This window comes from Papio anubis, chromosome 12, assembly GCF_008728515.1.
Source record: "Papio anubis isolate 15944 chromosome 12, Panubis1.0, whole genome shotgun sequence".
NCBI classification, from domain to species: domain Eukaryota; kingdom Metazoa; phylum Chordata; class Mammalia; order Primates; family Cercopithecidae; genus Papio; species Papio anubis.
The window spans coordinates 108,004,973-108,024,226 of NC_044987.1; the positions used below are offsets into that span (position 1 = coordinate 108,004,973).

At 45.4% G+C, this 19,254-nt stretch overlaps 1 protein-coding gene across 3 annotated transcripts in view; it reads left to right on the top strand.

The window, feature by feature from the left end:
- The first annotated feature begins 1,320 nt into the window (after window positions 1–1,320).
- Window positions 1,321–19,254, top strand: part of ZDHHC5 (zinc finger DHHC-type palmitoyltransferase 5) — a 34,097-nt gene continuing 16,163 nt past the window's right edge. Inside the window, exons 1-3 of one of the 3 annotated variants that reach the window (XM_003909846.5) lie at window positions 1,321–1,667; window positions 5,803–6,965; window positions 16,115–16,236. In XM_003909846.5, coding sequence (XP_003909895.1) covers window positions 6,862–6,965; window positions 16,115–16,236 — 226 coding nt within the window. In that variant the 5' untranslated portion in view covers window positions 1,321–1,667; window positions 5,803–6,861. Of the gene's footprint in view, window positions 1,721–4,473; window positions 4,692–5,802; window positions 6,966–16,114; window positions 16,237–19,254 lie in introns of those variants that run through there. The other 2 variants (XM_017948371.3, XM_017948372.3) reach the window with 2 other exon arrangements.

Sequence of the window (19,254 nt, forward strand, 5' to 3'; positions counted from 1 at the left end):
TATAAAGAACTCTCAAGTGTGTTGCAATAAATGCTGGATTGACGCTGTTAACAAGAATAAACTAGAATTGATAATATATACCATGTCAGAGAAGGAACTAGACTCCAGAAAACAGGAGAAGGTAGTTCTCCTTTACCTTGCTGCCTAATACTAAAGTGTCAGAACCACAGTAAAGCCAGCAACATTTGAGACCAAACCCGAGGACAGGCAGGATTTTACAGACAGGTGAGGGGCCTCGGCTTCAGGGAAGTGGCTCGTGAAACACCTTTCTGAGGGGCCATTATGTAATAGCCAGAGTTGCTTTCCAAAAAAGAAACAGCCTGGAACTGAACGGGGAGAGAACACGTGGCATTGCTATTGGGTTCACAGCTGTCTTGGGCTAATCAGGGCAAAGCGTAGCACTGTGACCTATGCAGAGTGAGCTCGCCAGGGACCTAGAGAACCTTTTGCTTCCAGCTTTGTATTCTCGGATTGGGTGAGGTGAGGGATGCGGGCGCCCACTCCACTTGTGGCAGTGGGAAACTAATGGAATTCAGAGAGTTCACCTCCCGGCTCGCACGCCGGGTGCGGGAGCGTGCTGCCACCGCCTCAGGTCGCGCGCTCCTTAGGCTTCCCTCTCACGGTTAGCGCTACGGCTCCAAGGCTGGCGCCTGCTCTTCTTTATCTCCCTCCCCGGCCCTTGGCAGGAGACTCGCCCTACAATGGCTCTTCAAGTCCGGGCGTCCCCTTCATGTGGGACCAAAGCCCAGAGCATTCCATCATCCTGGATTCTGCCTGGACCAGCGACCTCGCTGGACTGAAGATTTCTCCAGCAAGATTGTTTTAAATAAAGTTTTCGCCGTCTGGGAAAAAAAAAAAAAAAAAAAAAGGAGGTGGGAAGGAGAAAAGGCAGGCCTAGTCGCCAAATGGTTGGCCAATCCGCCGCGAAGGGGCTGAAGCAGGAAGCGGCGAAACTCAGTCAGTAATTGGCTGCGCTAGAAGCCTGTCTGGACTGTACCACCTCACTGGGAGAGGGGTTGCTGAATTCGAGAAGGTGGCTGCTTGCTTTTGAGTACTTCCAGTACACACACATAATTCTTTTCTTCTTTCCGAGAGTTTTTGCTTGGATTCAGTGGGAATACAACAGGACGCAGGAGAAGGGAAGACTCGCCTGGCCATTTCCTCATTCCTGACTCCTGTGCATTAGGCCAATCCTTGTCTCTTAGTCGTCCCCGCAACCCCACGGCCTTACGTGCTCGCTCTCGTCTCCTCGAGTGCGTACGACGCTGTGTTGCTGCAGCCAATCAGAACGCGAGGTCGCCCCGGTCGCCAGGGTTCGCGCGCACGCCCCAGATCGGAGTCGGGGTGGGGGCTATGGGTGAATGGGAGAGTGAGCGGGGGTGGGCGCGGCAGCGCGAGCCGCATGAATGAGACAAACGTGCGCCGCGCGAGACGTCGCGCGAGCCCGGACCAGGGAACCAATGGGAACGCTGGAAGGGTTCGAGACCCGGCACTGAGGGCAACGGCCGCGCGCCGGCTCCGAGTCGAGCGTCGCCTGGCGGGAGCGCGCGGCAGCGGGGCGGGCGTGGAGCGTGCGGGGGCCGCGCGCTGCTTCTCTGAGGCAGGACGGCACTGCCGGGAGGCGGCGGTGACAACGACGGTGGTGGTGACGGGCACCGGGCTCGGGGGTGAGTGCCGAGGACACCGGTGCCTGCGGAACCGGAAGTGCCGGATCAGTGAGGTGGGAGGGGAGGGTGACCTCTAGGGAAGGGGGACCGACGACGGGGAGGGGGTTAAGGCCCCATTTCTCCTCCGGGCCGGGTCTTCCAACCGCGGCGGGACCCGTGGGCCCTGGAAACGGACGACGAGTAGAGGCCGGGGATCCACGGCCACCAGGGCTCGGAACGGGTTAGAGCCGGCCACTCAGCTCGAGACCACGGTCCCCGGTGCCTGGCGCCCAGCCGCCGCCCCTTCCGCCCCCGGCCCTGCGCCCTCGGGCTCTGCGGTCCCCGCTGCCCGCTCTCTCAACCTCGGTGGGCCTGGCCGCCGTGGATTCCTTCACGGTTTCAGCGGTCGTCAGTCCTGCCCCAACGGGTGATTCTCTTTGCCCCCGTCCGGTGGTGGGGACCGGGGGCTGTTTCCCTTTTACCGCTCTGCGGTTCGATTCCCTCGCTCCACTCTGCTGATACTTATTTTGGCTCAAGCTTCATTCTGTTACCTGTTCTCTCTCACCCGTGCGCGTCCTCGTCCTGCCGCCACCAGCCGAGTGCTTCATGCTTTTAGTACTTTGTACTTTTTAAAGTGGAACTCGAATGCGTTTGTCAATATTTTACCTATGTAAATTTCTTTTTGGGGCAGGGAGGTGGAAAGTGTTTTACCCACTTGGCCAAATGAAACACTGAAATAAGAAGTAAGAAAGTTGCTAAAAGTTATGAAGGCAGTTGTAGGGTCACATATATGTTATACTCTAGACTATTTTTCTGCCTTGGATTCTTCACTTCCTGGTTAATGCCATCTTGAGCAAGTTGATCTAACATTTTCATATCATCCTTTTATCTCAGTATTCCTCTGTCCTGGATCAAATATCTTCAGAATGCTCATTATCACCCTTTCTATAAACTTAATGTTTACAAAATTATATTGCCATGTATTTTACGATCTCGGTATATAATGATAACACCCACATTAAACTTCTTGGCTCTTTCTCCCATACCTTGACATGTGAATTATTCCATGGTACCTCCATTACTGTGTATTTAGATTTACTCTATTACTGTTACACCACTTATTTCAACAAAAAATAGTTGTGTTGTCCTTGGTACTGCTGGTATCCACCTGTTTAAGGAAATACCTGTATTAAACCTTATTAAAGCCTTCAAACCACATATCCTGTATTGTTTTACATATACATATTTCCATTTCATAGTTTACTCTGTGCCTCAATATGGCATACATATTATTATTATTATTTTTTTCTGAGACGGAGTCTGGCTCTGTTGTCCAAGCTGGAGTGCAGTGGCTGCGTTCTTGGCTCACTGCAACCTCCACCTCCCGGGTTCAAGCGATTCTTGTGCCTCAGCCTCCCTAGTAGCTGGGATTTCAGGCGTGCGCCATCACGCCCTGCTCATTTGTTTGTATTTTTAGTAGAGACAGGGTTTTGGCATGTTGGCCAGGCTGGTCTCGAACTCCTGACCTCAAATGATCTGCCTGCCTCAGCCTCCCAAAGTGCTGGGATTACAGGCATGAGCCACCGCGCCTGGCCGGCATACATATTCTTGTTTACTTTTTTGATACTAGTATGGATTCGGACTCTTGACTCTAATGAACCATGCTCACCCTTGTGGTTTCATCCTACTATCTGCAGCATATCCTTCTGCTAAGAATTGGTTCATCTTTATTTATACGCAGTAAATTCTTAGGTTTTATGGTTTCCCTTCTATTGTGTAGCCCCCCCAAGCATCTCAGATGTGGATCTCTTTTGTATTCCCAGTATTATACTCCCAAAATTGCATGGCCTTTCATGACTGTATTGCTATGTCAGTATTAGTCCATGTGACTTTTTTCCTGTGGAAAATATATGAAATAATATATAGTATCTAAATGATATTCTACTCTAGATAAAATTTAGTGTAATTTTCCATCTTTTCTAGTCTTTGGGATTTTGAGGGAAAAGTTTCCTTAATAGTACATATTGGCTGGGCAGGGTGGCTCACACCTGTAATCCCAGCACTTTGGGTGAGTGGGCAGATCACCTGGAGGTCAGGAGTTGGAGACCAGCCTGGGCAACATGGTGAAACCCCATCTCTACTAAAAATACAAAATTAGCTGGGCGTGGTGGTGCCCTCCTGTAATCCCAACTGCTCGGGAGGCCAAGGCAGGAGAATTGCTTGAATCGGGGAGGTGGAGGTTGCAATGACATGCACTTCAGCCTGGGTGACAGAGGGAAACTGTTTAAAAAAAACAAAGTACAGATTGTCTACAAACCAAGAATTTGCTTTTGTTAACAAAGTTACCGAGGCCTACATTCCAAATGTTAGGCTTTGATTCCTGTAGGAAACTGAGAGTTAAATAATCATTAAATCAGGGACTAGAGAGGATTTATGTTTTCTAGGACTATAACAATTTCTTAGAATTTCTGGGTGCTCACTGTATTCTAATACTGCTCTTTGGCCCTCTGAAACTCACATTTTAAAGAAAGAAATGAATCATAAGGGAAGGCACCTTTGCTTTCCATGCCACAGGTGAGAGAGGAAGCGGTAAATTATAGGACACATTTATATTTTGTTATCTGAATCTTCTGAATTTTTTTTTTTCCCTTTCTTTTTTTCTTTTTTGAGACACAGTCTTGCTGTGTCGCCCAGGCTGGAGTGCAGTGGCTCACTGCAACCTCTGCCTCCTGGGTTCAGGTGATTCTCCTGCCTCAGCCTCCTGAGTAAGCTGGGACTACAGGCGCCTGCCTGGCTAATTTTTGTAGTTTTAGTAGAGAAGAGAATAAAACTACTTTTAAAATTCTAACTTAAAATTTTTGGCTTGCAGATTCCAAGTTATCATCGCTGGGCAGGTAGTGGATGAAAAGGTAGAAAGGGTTTGTGTCACCAAAGGGGCATGTGACCTCTTGGGTTCTGAACCTCAAGTGATTCAGTGGAATGTCCTCAGGCATTCTGTAGCCTTCAATTTTAAAGAGTGGATAAGGGACTGCGTCACCAGATAATGTGAGTAAAGTGCTTTGAGATCACCAGATGAAAAGCATCTTATAAAATCCTAAGATGCTGGTGTTAGTTTCTTACTGTCATCAACAGAAGTCATTGTTATTCTTAATCATATTGGGCAGGTGGGGCTCAATTACCTTAGGCCAATATAGGAATAATAAACTGTTGAATTGGGAAAAAAGGACCAACCCTATGCTTTATTCAGTTTCTTTTTTTTTTTTTTTTTTTTTTTTTTTGAGACTGAGTCTGGCTCTGTCGCCCAGGCTGGAGTGCGGTGGCCGGATCTCAGCTCACTGCAAGCTCCGCCTCCCGGGTTCACGCCATTCTCCTGCCTCAGCCTCCCGAGTAGCTGGGACCACAGGCGCCCGCCACTTCGCCCGGCTAGTTTTTTGTATTTTTTAGTAGAGACGGGGTTTCACCTTGTTAGCCAGGATGGTCTCGATCTCCTGACCTCGTGATCCGCCCGTCTCGGCCTCCCAAAGTGCTGGGATTACAGGCTTGAGCCACCGCGCCCGGCCTATTCAGTTTCTCATAGAGGGCATCATGCCTTTCTATGCAAGAACATTTCTTACCCAGTGTTCTAATGGGTGATTCCAGAAGACCAAAAATCAGCCTCTGCCTCTTCAGGATTGTAACTGAAAAGCATAGAGGAGCAAGAGAAACACACAGAGAAAGAAAATGAGACTTGCTTTCCTCATTTTGAGGTTAATTTTTTCTTTTTTCACTATAGCAATAAACATTCTTCTTGTCCAAAGAGAAATCTTTGTTCTAGGACTGCCCTTCACTGCTGTGCCCTTGTTTGTGGTTTTAATATTCTTGGTATTTGTTACTACCATCTCTGTCAGGTGAGATGGGCCCATTACAAGAACTAGTCCTTTGATGACCTTTGACCAGATTAAGCCATGTTCTCCTTCCAGTCTGAACAGAGCAAAGGATTCTGAATCAGTTTTCCTCCCAATTCAGAGTCCTTTCTTACCCACATACTTGTAAGTGAAATGGAAAACAGTCTTTCTTTCAGAAAGTACTTTTTAACAGTAGCCTGTGGAATTTTAGCCTTGGTGTCTAAGAAATACCCTGAAAGAATTCTCTGATAAAGATACTTGTTTTTCTCCAGGTGAGGCACAATAACCCGGTTGAACTCTGCATCTGGAAAACTGAAGACTGAAAAAAGATAAGAGACATTGACTAGTCTGGAAACAGGGACATCTTTGGAACTTCGTTTTCATCCACAGTAAACTTTTTAAGTGTCATCAAGTGGAATTGATTTCTTCATCTTATTCTGCCTATTGGGAAGAACATGGCTTCAAGGATTTTAAGTTTCCCTTTAGTTTTACATGAACTCTGTAGGAAACAGAGCGCTTAAAGGGCTTAGAATTACAAGAGATTGAAGACAGACAAGCTTGCCCTGTTTTCCTTCCCCTTCAAAGAAAAGGATTTACAACTCAAACTTACAACAGTTGTTATCCAGCTTTAGCCATTAAGAGAGAAATAAACCACCATTGCCAGACTACAAGCCCTGGTGAAGTCAGGGTGTGGGAGTGGTGGCACTGAGAAGACTACCTAAAAGAGACAAAGACTGCAGTAAACACAACTCCTCTTTAAAAGTTGGAAGGGGCCTCAGGTTCCTTCTTGGATTGAAATAGAAACACAGGGCACGCCTCTTTTAGGTGCAGCTCACGTTTTATGGAACTGTAGTTGTGGAGGTACTATAGTATCTCCTCAGAAGAATTTTTCTTTGCCCAAAGTTTTTTTTGCCATACCCTGATATTCTCCCCTTCTTTTGAAGACCTGCCTCCATCCATGAGCTGTATCTTGATCTGTCTGACTGTCCATGTTTTCCGCCTGCAACCATTTGCATGTGTACAGCCTACTGTTTGTCTCCAATTTTTAAACTGTACAAGTTGTGTTTCTTAATCTTCCCTTCTGCCTTGTTCTGGAGAGGTGGTTATTCATCATTTGGAATCACCTTTCCCCCTCCCATGTGCTTTCCTTCATTTGAGATCTTTTGACCTTTGGCTTTATTTGGGAGGGGGAAGGGTGATAAAGTTTTCTGTTTCCCTGGTTTCCTTTTGTACTCCTTTCTGTTGCTTCCCTCCTCCCATTTTCTTGTCTGTTCTGCCGCTGTGTGGGCCTGGGCTATGCGGCAGGGCAGATTTCCCATCAGAGCTCCAACATGCCCGCAGAGTCTGGAAAGAGATTCAAACCCAGCAAGTATGTCCCGGTCTCTGCAGCCGCCATCTTCCTAGTGGGAGCTACGACACTCTTCTTTGCCTTTACGTGAGTTTTCTCCCAGCAGGGATGTTTGGGTGGGTGGATACTCCATGGGAAGTGAGGAGGTATGCTTTCTCTTGAGTTTTGCAAAGCCAAGTGACTGAGATGGCTCAGTGTCTGGAACAGGTAAATCCAAATCCCAGAGATATGTAAGAAAAGTGAGAAAAAGCCTGTCCTTTCAGCCTTGTTATACATTTTACTGAAATTCTGCTGAATCTTCTACCTACCCTTTCCTCCTTTATTTTGGAATCATAGATGTCTTCATATTTTTCTACCCGGCTCCATCATTAGATGATCCTAAACTAGGAAGGAAGTGGGAGGAAACCACCAGAGAGGCTTAAAGCAGTTTAAGCAGTCAATTCTATGAGAAAGAGAACTAGACTAGACTAAAGGCTTTTTTTTTTTTTTTTTTTTTTGAGACAGCATCGCTCTGTCACTCAGGCTGGAGTGCAGTGGCGTGGTCTCAGCTCACTGCAACCTCCGCCTCCCGAGTTCGAGCGATTCTCCTGCCTCAGCCTCCTGAATACCTGGGATTAAAAGTGCCCACCACCACACTGCGCTAATTTTTGTATTTTCAGTAGAGATGGGGTTTCACCATATTGGCCAGGCTGGTTTCAAACTCCTGACCTCAAGTGATCTGTCCACCTTGGTGTGAACCACCGTGTTGGGTTGACTAAAGGCTTTTTAAATGCTAATGGCTTTTTTCCAGGATGTCTGAAGCTTAGGTTTGAGATTGTGGAAATTCAGAGTACTGGAAAATTTCAGAATTGATTTATAAGATATACCAATGAGACAGTTTTGGCTTTTAGTGTTACCCAGATGATTTTCTTTGTACTCTTAAGAGCAGAAGCCTGGAGAAGTGAAGGCCACTGAGAAAGGAAAGGGTAAGTTGTATTTGGGAAGAGAGTTCAAAAAGAGTCCCTTTATGTTAGTTTCTGCTGAGGGAATGACAGTAATTCTCCCATTACTTGGTTCTGTTGGGAAAAGCAGTTGGTATGAAAAAATTTCCCATTTAGGATCTAGGATCTGCATCATTCTCACTTTGATCTTCAGACTTTGTTCATTTACTTGTTATTGGAAGAGACTGAGTGATTTACCCTTCCCTTTTTCCTCAGTTTTTTTTTTTTTTTTAAGTTCATGACCATCTGGAAAGCATCCTTGCTGTTACCTGTTTATAAATTAACATGCACCAGGCTTCTGAGCCTATACTGTTGAGTCATTGATTTAGCGCTCTAGTTGCAGCTCTTGGAATCATCAGAGCATGCTGGATCTTCTGGGAAGTTACTTTCATGGTTCAGGCTCAAACGTAGTTGAGAAGTGCCATTTAGGGCAACATAAGGTTGCTGGAAAGAGGAAGAAAGTGAATTGAAGTGGTAGGGAATAAAAACACTTGGGCTCATTGAAGTAGAGATTGTTGGGGTGGAGGCAGTTATACACAGAAGTTAAATCTGAGGTAGAAGGGAAGGAAAACCCCCCATATTGAGCTTTAGAAGCCAAAAGATATTCTGAAAAATATGGGTCACATTGTCTAAAGAGTCAGCAAAGTAATACTGATATATTTTTCTAGTTTTTAAACAAGGAGGGAAAGAATCACTATCCAAGGCATGAACACCATCCTACTTCTCACCTCCTCTGAAGCGGAGAAATTGTAGATTTTTTGGCCCCCAGCTCTGAGCCTGAGCATACCTGCTGGAGGCTCTCAAGGATCTAGAGACAGTGCTGCTCTTCTCTGACTTAATATTTTCTTCATAATCTTTTTCTCTTGCTTAAACTCAACATGTTCAGTGTTCTGTCCTTCTTCATGTATTTACTACCAGAAACGGGTGATTCTTTGGTGTCAGAACTTGTTTTGGTTTTTGCTAATATGGCCAGTAAGTAGAATCAAAATTTTTTTTTTTTTTTTTGAGACGGAGTTTCGCTCTGTCACCCAGGCTGGAGTGCAGTGGCCGGATCTCAGCTCACTGCAAGCTCCGCCTCCCAGGTTTACCCCATTCTCCTGCCTCAGCCTCCCTAGTAGCTGGGACTGCAGGCACCCGCCACCTTGCCTGGCTAGTTTTTGTATTTTTTAGTAGAAACGGGGTTTCATGGGGTTAGCTAGGATGGTCTCGATCTCCTGACCTCGTGATCCGCCCGTCTCGGCCTCCCAAAGTGCTGGGATTACAGGCTTGAGCCACCGCGCCCGGCCAGTAGAATCAAAATTTTAACAAAGGGACATTTATATTATATCTTAGTATCCTTGTAGCAATTTTGATTCTGGGTCAAGAAGGGGATGTACAAGACCAGTTTTGATACCCTTAGCTCTGCTCAACTGGGGAGGGTCTATTTTCCTTTAAGAGACAGAGCCTTCTGAGAAGGAAATTGAGGGGACTAAGTGATTTCTGTCTTTCAAACTCCCTCTTCTTGAGATAGGGCAAGCAGAATCCTTGTTTTTAATTTGCTAATCTGGAACCATTGAAGTGTTTGACTGGTTATACCAGTTTGCCTACAAAGAGTTGTCCTGACATAGGCATTTTCTCAGCTGATAGTTGAAGCTGTTTAACCTACTTTCCCATTCCCTGGTGCCAGTAAAGTAGGAACCCTCCTTATTCCATGGTCTCTTAACTCTAGGAAAGAGGATTTTGGAGGACAATATTGACCCTATTTGGAATTATTGCCTCTCATCCAAAGTTAGAAGAACCCCAAGTCATAGCTGGAGTTCCTTCCCCCTGGCGTTAGTTTCCACAGAACCAATTTCTGGGCTCCCTCTTTTCCTATGCATCTCCCCTGTTCACCTTGTGGGGGCATAAACACTGTGTTTATCTTATTCTAGCACCTAGCTCTGGTAATTCTGAAATTCTCATCTCTTCTCCATCTGACTAGAGTATTTCCTCTATAAGCGTATATCTGGGCTGAGGCACCACTGTTCTTAAAAACTATCCTATCATGTATTCTACCTCTTTTGAGGTTCAGTTCCTTGGAGAATCCCCTGTTTAAAACCATACACAACCTAAAAAAGAGTTCAGGGTTTCAAATGGAGAGGCAAGAGGAAAGCTCTCTGAACTAGCTCCTATGTGGGGCTGTAAATCTGTAACTACTCTATCATCCTCCTATTCTCTTCACTAGGCTACAACTAGCTACATTATTAGAAGCCCCAGGTGAGAATTACTTTGGGATCTAGAGGACTGTGAGTAGGAGGGAGAGTCCCTTTCAGGTAACAGACATAATTAGTGGAGGCATGTAGGCTTCAACTAATTAGGAACAATTTACCTTCCATGTTTCTTTAAGTTAGGGAAAGCTATAAGCAGAAATTACCAGTTGAGTTTGCATCAAAGAAATAGTGATCTTCTGCCCTAGAGCATCTTGAACAGAACAATTGAGGCCTTCCTCCTGGAACCCTAATCCCTCTCATTCCCTGAATTTGTCCAGCACTAAAACTAAGGAATGGTGCGGATCCTGTCTTAATTCTTTCTGTTTTCACTATTTGAGAGGCAGAGTGTCTGCTGAAGTAACCTTCTACCTCCCAGTTAGTTGCTAGACTTCATTTAGGATAACTACTTCGATGCTTATCTATCTTAGTTTAATCTCCTTTTTTGACTGGCAGAGGGGCAGTGCTAGGTAAGTGGGATAAGCACTCTTTGGGGGAGGTTAGGAGATTGATTCTGGTAAAGTCTATTAACCTTTGTGGACCTAAGTTTTTCCTGTCTGTAAGGAGAACGTTGACCTACAGCAGTTTGTTTAAGCAACATGACCCTTTTTCAAATTAAATCTTATGTACCAAAAAAAAAAAACCCATAAAAAGTAGGGCTGCTCTGGTTCAAGTAAGGCTGGCATGTAGAGGCCCAGCCCCTTGGTATGGCCTCTTTACCCTGTAGGATCCCCTGAGACCTTCTGGTGCTCCTGGTAACACCATTTGGAATCACTCTGAATTGTATCTTGTTTAAAGTCTCATCAAACTGTGAATTAGTCCATTTAAGGTCTTATTTTATCCATTTCTAAAGCTGGTAGGGAGGGGGCAGGGATAAGATCTCTGCTTCACGTGATTTTTTTTTTTTTGAGATTGAGTCTTACTCTGTCACCCAGGCTGGAGTATGGTAGTGTGATCTTGGCTCACTGCAACCTCCGCCTCCTGGGTTCAAGCGATTCTCCTACCCCAACCTCCTGAGTAGCTGGAATTACAGGCGCCTGCCACTACGCCCAGCTAATTTTTGTATTTTTAGTAGAGATGGGGTTTCACCATAATGGCCAGGCTGGCCTCAAACTCCTGACTTCAGGTGATCCACCAACCTCGGCCTCTCAGAGTGCTGGGATTACAGTCGTGATCCACTGCGCCTGGCCACTTCATGTGATCTTCTAAGGGAAGGATAAAGTCAGAATTGTCTGGAAATCCATGATGGTCTTCTCAGGCTACCATCTATGATATAGCTTGCGGCTTTTCAGTTTCTGCCTCAGTCCTCTTCCAACCCTTTTACCCACAGGAAGTTGGCCAACCTCCATGGATTTCTCTCTGCCCGCCCCCCAACCTGCAGAGGTATTAGCACTTGATTTGAGTGGGAGCAGCCTTGTGATTTAGCACATTAATGGAGCAGTGGTTGTTCCTTTTCCTTCTCACATTGTTTTCTTATCCAGGAATAAGTGCCCAGGTCCTACGTCTCACATTCAGCTGGTTGAAAGTCTGGGTTACAGAGGTACCACAAATCAGGTGTTGTCAGAGAAACTGGATTGCCTACCTGTAAAGGGAGAAATTGTTTTCTCATAGAATCTTGAGGAAAGCATTTCTAAATGAGGATCCCCACGGGCAGGAAGTGGAACATTCATTTCAGCCTTCTCTCATCAACAGGGAACACTAGTCATATGCTCAAGCAATATGCTGGGCATGAGTGGAATGCATAGACCTATTCTTTTAGGAGCTTAGTGTCTCTGTTTTAAGTGTCCTTGAATCCCTAGTATTTCAGATAGGGGAAGGTAGAGCTGGAATAACTGATGATGATGATAATGATGGTGATAGTTAATGTTTTCTTTTGTCTTCTGTCCACTGAATGCTCAGTATCAAGCCAGCTAGTTTAAAAAGAATTCTAGCACTTTGGGAGGCCGAGACGGGTGAATCACGGGGTCAGGAGATCAAGACCACCCTGGCTAACACGGTGAAACCCCATCTCTACTAAAAATACAAAAAAATTAGCCGGACGTGGTGGTGGGCACCTGTAGTTCCAGCTAATCGGGAGGCTGAGACTGGAGAATGGCATGAACCCAGGAGGCGGAACTTGCAGTGAGCCGAGACTGTGCCACTGCACTCCAGTCTGAGTGACAGAGTGAGACTCCATCTCAAAAAAAAAAAAGAATTCTAGAGACTGGGAGCAGTGGCTTACACCTGTAATCCCAGTACTTTGGGAGGCAGGGGTGGGAGGATCGCTGAGCCCAGGAGTTTGAGACCAGCCGGGCCAACATAGTGAGACCTGTCTCTACAAAAAACAAGCAAAGTCAGCTGGTCATGGTGGCATGTGGCATGTACCTGTAGTCCCAGCTACTTGGGAGGGTGAGGCAGGAGGGTTGCTTGAGTCTGGGGGGCGATTTCAGTGAGCCAAGATCACACTACTGCACTTCAGCGTGGGTGACAGAGCAAGACCCTGTCTCAAAAAAAATGAATTCTAATACATTTTGAATGAAGATCTTTCTCCTTCATTCTCATATTTGTACTATGTAGCTGAAGTAACAAGGTGGAGAGTTTCATGTGGATTACCTAAGGCCTTGCATAGCAAAGTATTGATTGAGGCAGGATTAAAATCCAAAGATTCTTGACTCCTACTTTGTGTTTCTTTCTAAGAACTTAACCATTTTTTTGTAATAGGATGCGTTAGGGAGTGCTAGGAAACAGGGTTTCAGGAGTGTGGATATTGGAATCCATTCTCCCAATTTTATTTTTATTTTGTTTTATATATTTATTTTGAGACGGAGTTTCACTCGTATGCCCAGGCTGGAGTGAAGTGGTGCGATCTCGGCTCACTGCAACCTCTGCCCCCCGGGTTCAAGCTATCCTCTTGCCTCAGCCACCTGAGTAGCTGGGATTACTGGTGCTCACCACCATGCCCGGATAATTTTTGTATTTTTAGTAGAGACGGGGTTTTACCATGTTGGCCAGGCTGGTCTCGAACTCCTGACCTCAGGTGATCCACCTGCCTTGGCATCCCAAAGTGCTGGGATTACAGGCGTGAGCCACTGTGGCTGGCCCCATTCTCCCAATTTTGTTTGGCCTTGAAAATAGGAGTGCTGAATGGATGGGCGGAAGAACCTGTTCTACCTGAGATGGTAGAGGTCTGGTAGTCCTGTCAATGAGTCAGCCAGCCTTCTGGGCTGTGGCCACTCCCTAGGCTTTAGAGCTTTGTGATTATTGCCATAGTCTAAGGACGGGCCCCAACAACTCCTGTTCTGAGCTCTGGCCTCATCTTCCATCAAAGGCAACAGATTCAGACAGGCCACTTGGGGTGGTCACCTAGGAATCTGGCAAAGTACCATAGCAACGGAAAGCCTCTCCTTAAATCAAGCAGAATTTGGGATATGGCAAGAACAGGCTCTGCTCACACATGCCTCTCCTTGGTGGGGTGTTCCTTACAGTGCTGATTGGAAGCAATGGTTCTGTGAATCTAGGAGCAAATATTGCCCATGAAGTTGTTATTTGCATCATTTCTAGATTCTGGCACTGTGGGGGCAGACTTCATTTTGGCAACAGATACTGGAATTCCATTCCAGGATTACACACTTTATCTGGAACAAGTTGATATCCAGAAGGTTGTAGGGGTAAAGTTCATCATCCAGGGGTAAGAAATTGAGTTGCTTTGCTTAAAAATGAAACTGGCTGGGCATGGTGGCTCATGTCTGTAATCCCAGCACTTGGGAGGCCGAGGCAGGCAAATCGCTTTGAGCTCGGTAGTTGAGACCAGCCTGGGCAACATGGTGAAACCCTGTTTCTACAAAAAATTTAGCCGGGCGTGGTCATGTGCATCTGTAGTCCCAGCTCCTCAGGAGGCTGGGGTCGGGGATCACTTGAGCTCAGGAGTTTGAGGCTGCAGTGGGCTGTGATCTTGCCACTGCACTCCAGCCTGGGCAAGAGAGCGAGACCCTGTCTCAAAAAACAAAACTGAAGAAAGAGTTGAGTCAGAAAGATTGACGTGAGCCTGCAAATGGTTTCATATCTTGTTCTTATTCTCGTTAGTTTCCCTCAGGGATGGAAACTAAGGTGAATATTTCTTTCAGAAGCTCAAGAGGCCACAGTGGCCAGTTGTAGGAATGAGACTTTTAAATCATGGGCACCTCAATGTTCTGAGGATTTAATTTCTTTTTCCCTTCTAATTATCTTCCCAGGCAGTAGGAGTCAAGTGAGTCACCCTTTCTCCTCTTCCCCAGGCGGAAATTGAAGTGACAACTTAGTACTAGGGAGGGGCTCTGACCTGGATGACTGGTTTTCAGTTTCTCTCCCTCCCTCTTAAGGAACCTAGGATATCAGGCTTTGGGGTGAGGCAGTGCAGGAACTCTTCTTTTTGCTTATATTCCACTCCAAACCCTGCCAATATATGGAGATATCTTTTCTGAACCAAAGAACTCATAGAGGAAGAAGCTTCCATGGGGGGCTTTCTTTGAGGATAGTATAGAACTGTGACTGAAGGTCTGTTTAGTCCCTATAATTGAGGCCCTCGCTCCAGCTTCATTATTTTGTCTTCTAACTGTGTACTGACATATCAAGAGAACCAAACAGCTAATTGATATTTACTATCTAAAAAGCCTGGCATATAATAAATATTAAAAACTTTTTTAAATGAATGGCTGAATGGAATTTGAATAAATAGATGGTGGTGGTAAAGATTTGTGAGATGCTTTGTGACAGTTTTGTCTCTTATCTTTAGTTTACTTATATCTCGTTAAGGAACTGAGTTCCTCCAAACTGCTCTGAGTCAGTGTCAGGGCTGTGCTTTTTGTTTTGGTGGGTGCAGATATCTTTTCTTCACAGAATCCAGGACTGCTGTGGATTATTTCTCTGGAATCATATGCTGTCTTGTCCTCCTGTCCTCTTCTTCCTTTCCTTCAGTGAGTTCTTCCTTTCCTTTGACTGGTCCAGATAAAGGGGACAAGGACAGATGCTGTCCTCATTCTGGAGATTAAGTTCTCAGCCACAAAGTAGATTAGAGTATTTAGCCACTGTCTTGGTAGTGGGAAGTTCTCCCTGAGCTGTGACGAGAGTGTTTGATACTACTGACAAAACAAGCAGCACATCATGTTTTTCCAAAACTTCCAGCTCCCAGGAAATCAGCAGAGAAAGGAAGAGCTCTTGAAGCATTCCTATGTAGATTCATATCCTGAAAGAAACTGAGTTTAATTCTGGACTAGAGAATTGTTTTTTGGTCAAGAAAAGTTACCTTGAAGCATGTCTTTTGAGTTGATTGCTGTGGAATACTGGATATGTTTAGATAGTTTCTTTTTCCTACAAAATTGAGGACTTCTTTGGTCTGATAGTCTCTATCCTCCCCCATTCCTGCTTCATTTTTAGACATCAAAGAGTTTACTTCTGTGTCTTGATATCCATTCTCATCTGTGTGTTTTAAAAGAATTTCCCAACCTTAGGAACTGGCCTCTAGTTGAATAAACTCTCAGGCATATCCAATACAATGAAGAAACTTTAGGCACTTAAGTGGTTCAGAGTCACCTGGCAAGGGGGAGCGGGGGCTAGAGAGGTAGGTGGTATCCCATGCTTTGGGCCAATGTGCAGGTCAGTGGGACGTAGCTGGGATCGCGAAACCTCAGGCTGCTCCAGAGAAGGGAGTGTAGCTGGTATCAGTTACATAGTTAGTACCTAGTTCTCATGTCTGGTTAGAAAGGAGATAAGGACAGATCTCAAAACATGTGGCAAGATCCACAGGGTAAGAATGAATCTGAAGCACAAAGACTTTAGTGCAAGGGGTTAAGATGGGAGAGATTCTGAGTCTTGTACTTTTATCTAAAGTGAGCAGTTCCCATAGGAAGCTAGACTCACTTGGTGGGAAAGATAAAGATAATAATTTGGGGTGGCAAGGGTAAACCACACAAGATTTATCTATAGGTAGGGGGCTAAGTCTTTACTGATTTTTGTATGTATGGTTCGTGTCCAAAATATTAGAGGCAACCCCTCATTTTCTTTATTGTCTGTGCAGGTGTCCAGGACTAAGCCTGTATGTGTCACCTGCAGTGCCCATCTACAATGCAATTATGTTTCTCTTTGTGTTGGCCAACTTCAGCATGGCCACCTTCATGGACCCAGGGATTTTCCCTCGAGGTAAGATCTGCTTCTGTCTTAGAAGCACCTTACACTGCCTTTGAAAAATAATGATTTGGCCCTACGCAGTTGATCTTGGGCCTTAAGAGTCCTGGGATTTTGGGATATGAAAAATAATGATTTGGGCATACGCTGTTGATCTTGGGCCTTAAAGTCCGGGGATTTGGGGATACTTTTATCCTTCTGTGATGATGAAAATCAGGTCAGGGCCTTCAGGAATATATGTCATAACTTCTAGTCCTATGATTCACTTTGGGTCAAATCTTTGAGTTTTAGTTATTTGTTCAGCAGAAATTTATTTAAAGCATATGGGTTGGATGCTATTTTTAGGTACAGTAATACCCACAGTGAATTAAGACACTTATAACAGTGTGATGCAGACTATAGTGGAGGCATGAGCAAGGTTCTGTGAGAATATAAAACATTGAGAACAAAGAAATATGAGAACATATTTTGCCCAAATAAATTGGGGAAATGCTTCTGAAAATAGGTGGGAAGGACTTTAACAAGTAGAATATGGGAGGGAAGGGCATTTTTAGGCAGAGGAAACAGCACATGCAGAAGCTTATAGCCATGAAATGGCAAACTTAGTAGGAGGATGTTATGCATGGTGCGACCAGAGGGATGGGAAGTAAACCCAGAGCCAAATTGTCAAGGACTTTATATACTAAGTTAAATAGATCATACTTTTTCCGTTGGATAGGAAGAGGTCTTTAATTGGAGGACTTAACATCAGTATTCCTTTTAGAAAAATAATTCTTATAAGAATTATAGGCCAGGCGCAGTGGCTTATGCCTGTAATCCCAGCACTTTGGGAGGCCGAAGCGGGCGGATCACCTGAGGTCAGGAGTTTGAGACCAGTCTGACCAACATGGTGAAACCCCATCTCTACTAAAATTACAAAAAGTAGCCGGGCATGGTGGCGGGTGCCTATAATCTCAGCTACTCAGGAGGCTGAGGCAGGAGAATCGCTTGAACCCAGGAAGCAGAGGTGGCAGTGAGCCAAGATCGCGCCATTGCACTCCAGTGTGGGGGACAGAGCAAGACTCCGTCTCAAAAAAAAAAAAAAAAGACAGCTACCTTTTGGGAGGCTATGGAAATAAACCAGATGAGAACTTGAATTCAAGTCTGGATTTACAGATTTTTTAGTAGTAGACTCAACAGTTTTTCATGACTTTTCATGATTTTATTTGGCAAGAGAGAGAAAGTGGAGGAATTATCTAGAGTAGTTTCAAGGTTCATAACTGGAAGATAAGTTGAATACTGATTTTTATAAACCAAAATATGAGGCCGGGCGCGGTGGCTCAAGCCTGTAATCCCAGCACTTTGGGAGGCCGAGACGGGCGGATCATGAGGTCAGGAGATCGAGACCATCCTGGCTAACACGGTGAAACCCCGTCTCTACTAAAAATACAAGAAAATTAGCCGGGCGAGGTGGCGGACGCCTGTAGTCCCAGCTACTCTGGAGGCTGAGGCAGGAGAATGGCGTGAACCCAGGGGGGCGGAGCTTGCAGTGAGCCAAGATCGCGCTACTGCACTCCAGCCTGGGGCACAGAGCAAGACTCCGTCTCAAAAAAAAAAAAAAATAAAAATAAACCAAAATATGAGATACAAGAATGTCAAACGGGTTTGGAGGGAAGACAGAGAATAAATACTCTTAGACATGTTGAATTTGATATATTTGAATCAGCCAGGTAGAGTTACCCAGAGGGCAATTGAATAGTCAATGTTGAAGACCTTGATTTAATAATCTTCATCCATGTGATATTTGAAGCAACAGGAGTAAGATTGTCCAGAGAAAATACTGTGAGATTATGAAAGAACTGAGGTTAGACCTGATCAGCACTGACATTTCTGTAATGATCAGAGGAGGAGGAAGAGGAAGGATTGAGTAAGAAGAGTTAGTAGGAGGAGAAATAGAACAAAGTGGGAACTAAGGAAAATTCATCAAGTAGCTGATGGTTGACAGTATTGAAATTAGAGAGCTCCAATAGTATGGAAACTCAAATTTCCCATTTTTTTTGATAACTAAGAAATAATTTTTTTTTTTTTTGAGACAAAGTCTCACTCTGTCGCCCAGGCTGGAGTGCAGTGGCGCAATCTCGGCTCACTGCAACCTCCGCCTCCCGGGTTCACACCATTCTCCTGCCTCAGCCTCTCGAGTAGCTGGGACTACAGGCGCCCGCCACCACGCCCAGCTAATTTTTTGTATTTTTAGTAGAAACGGGGTTTCACCGTGTTCACCAGGATAGTGTCGATCTCCTGACCTTGTGATTCACCCGCCTCGGCCTCCCAAAGTGCTGGGATTGCAGACGTGAGCCACCACGCCCGGCCTGTTTTTTGTTTTTTTGAGACAGGGTCTCACTCCGTTGCCCAGGATGGAGTGTAGTGGCGTCCTTATGGCTCACTGCAGCCTTGACCCCCTGGGCTCAGGTGATCCTCCCGCTTCAGCCTCTGGAGTTGATGGGACTACAGGCACGGGCCACCACACCCAGCTAATTTTTCTATACCTATTTTTGGTAGAGATGGGGTTTCGCCACGTGGCCCAGGCTGGTGTCAAACTCCCAGGCACAAACAATGCACTCGCCTCAGCCTCCCAAAGTGCTAGGATTATGGGCATGAGCCACCACGCCTGGCCTGAAATAATTGATTATAACAAAAATAGATACATGTGTGTATGAGGAAGAGATACTGCTAAATTTCTAAGTTGTATAGGTTTGGAAGGCAGTGAGTGAGAAATGAGAAAACAGGCAATGAGTATCAAAATTACTCTTTTTTTCTTTTTTTTTTTTGAGACGCGGTCTCGCTCTGTTGCCCAGGCTGGAGTGCCGTGGTACAATCTCGGCTCACTATAACCTCTGCTTCCTGGATTCAAGCAATTCTCCTGCCTCAGCCTCCCGAATAGCTGGGACTATAGACTCCCACCAGCACGCCCAGCTAATTTTTGTATTTTTAGTAGAGATGGGGTTTCCATATTGGCCAGGCTGGTATCGAACCCCTGACCTTGTGATCCGCCTG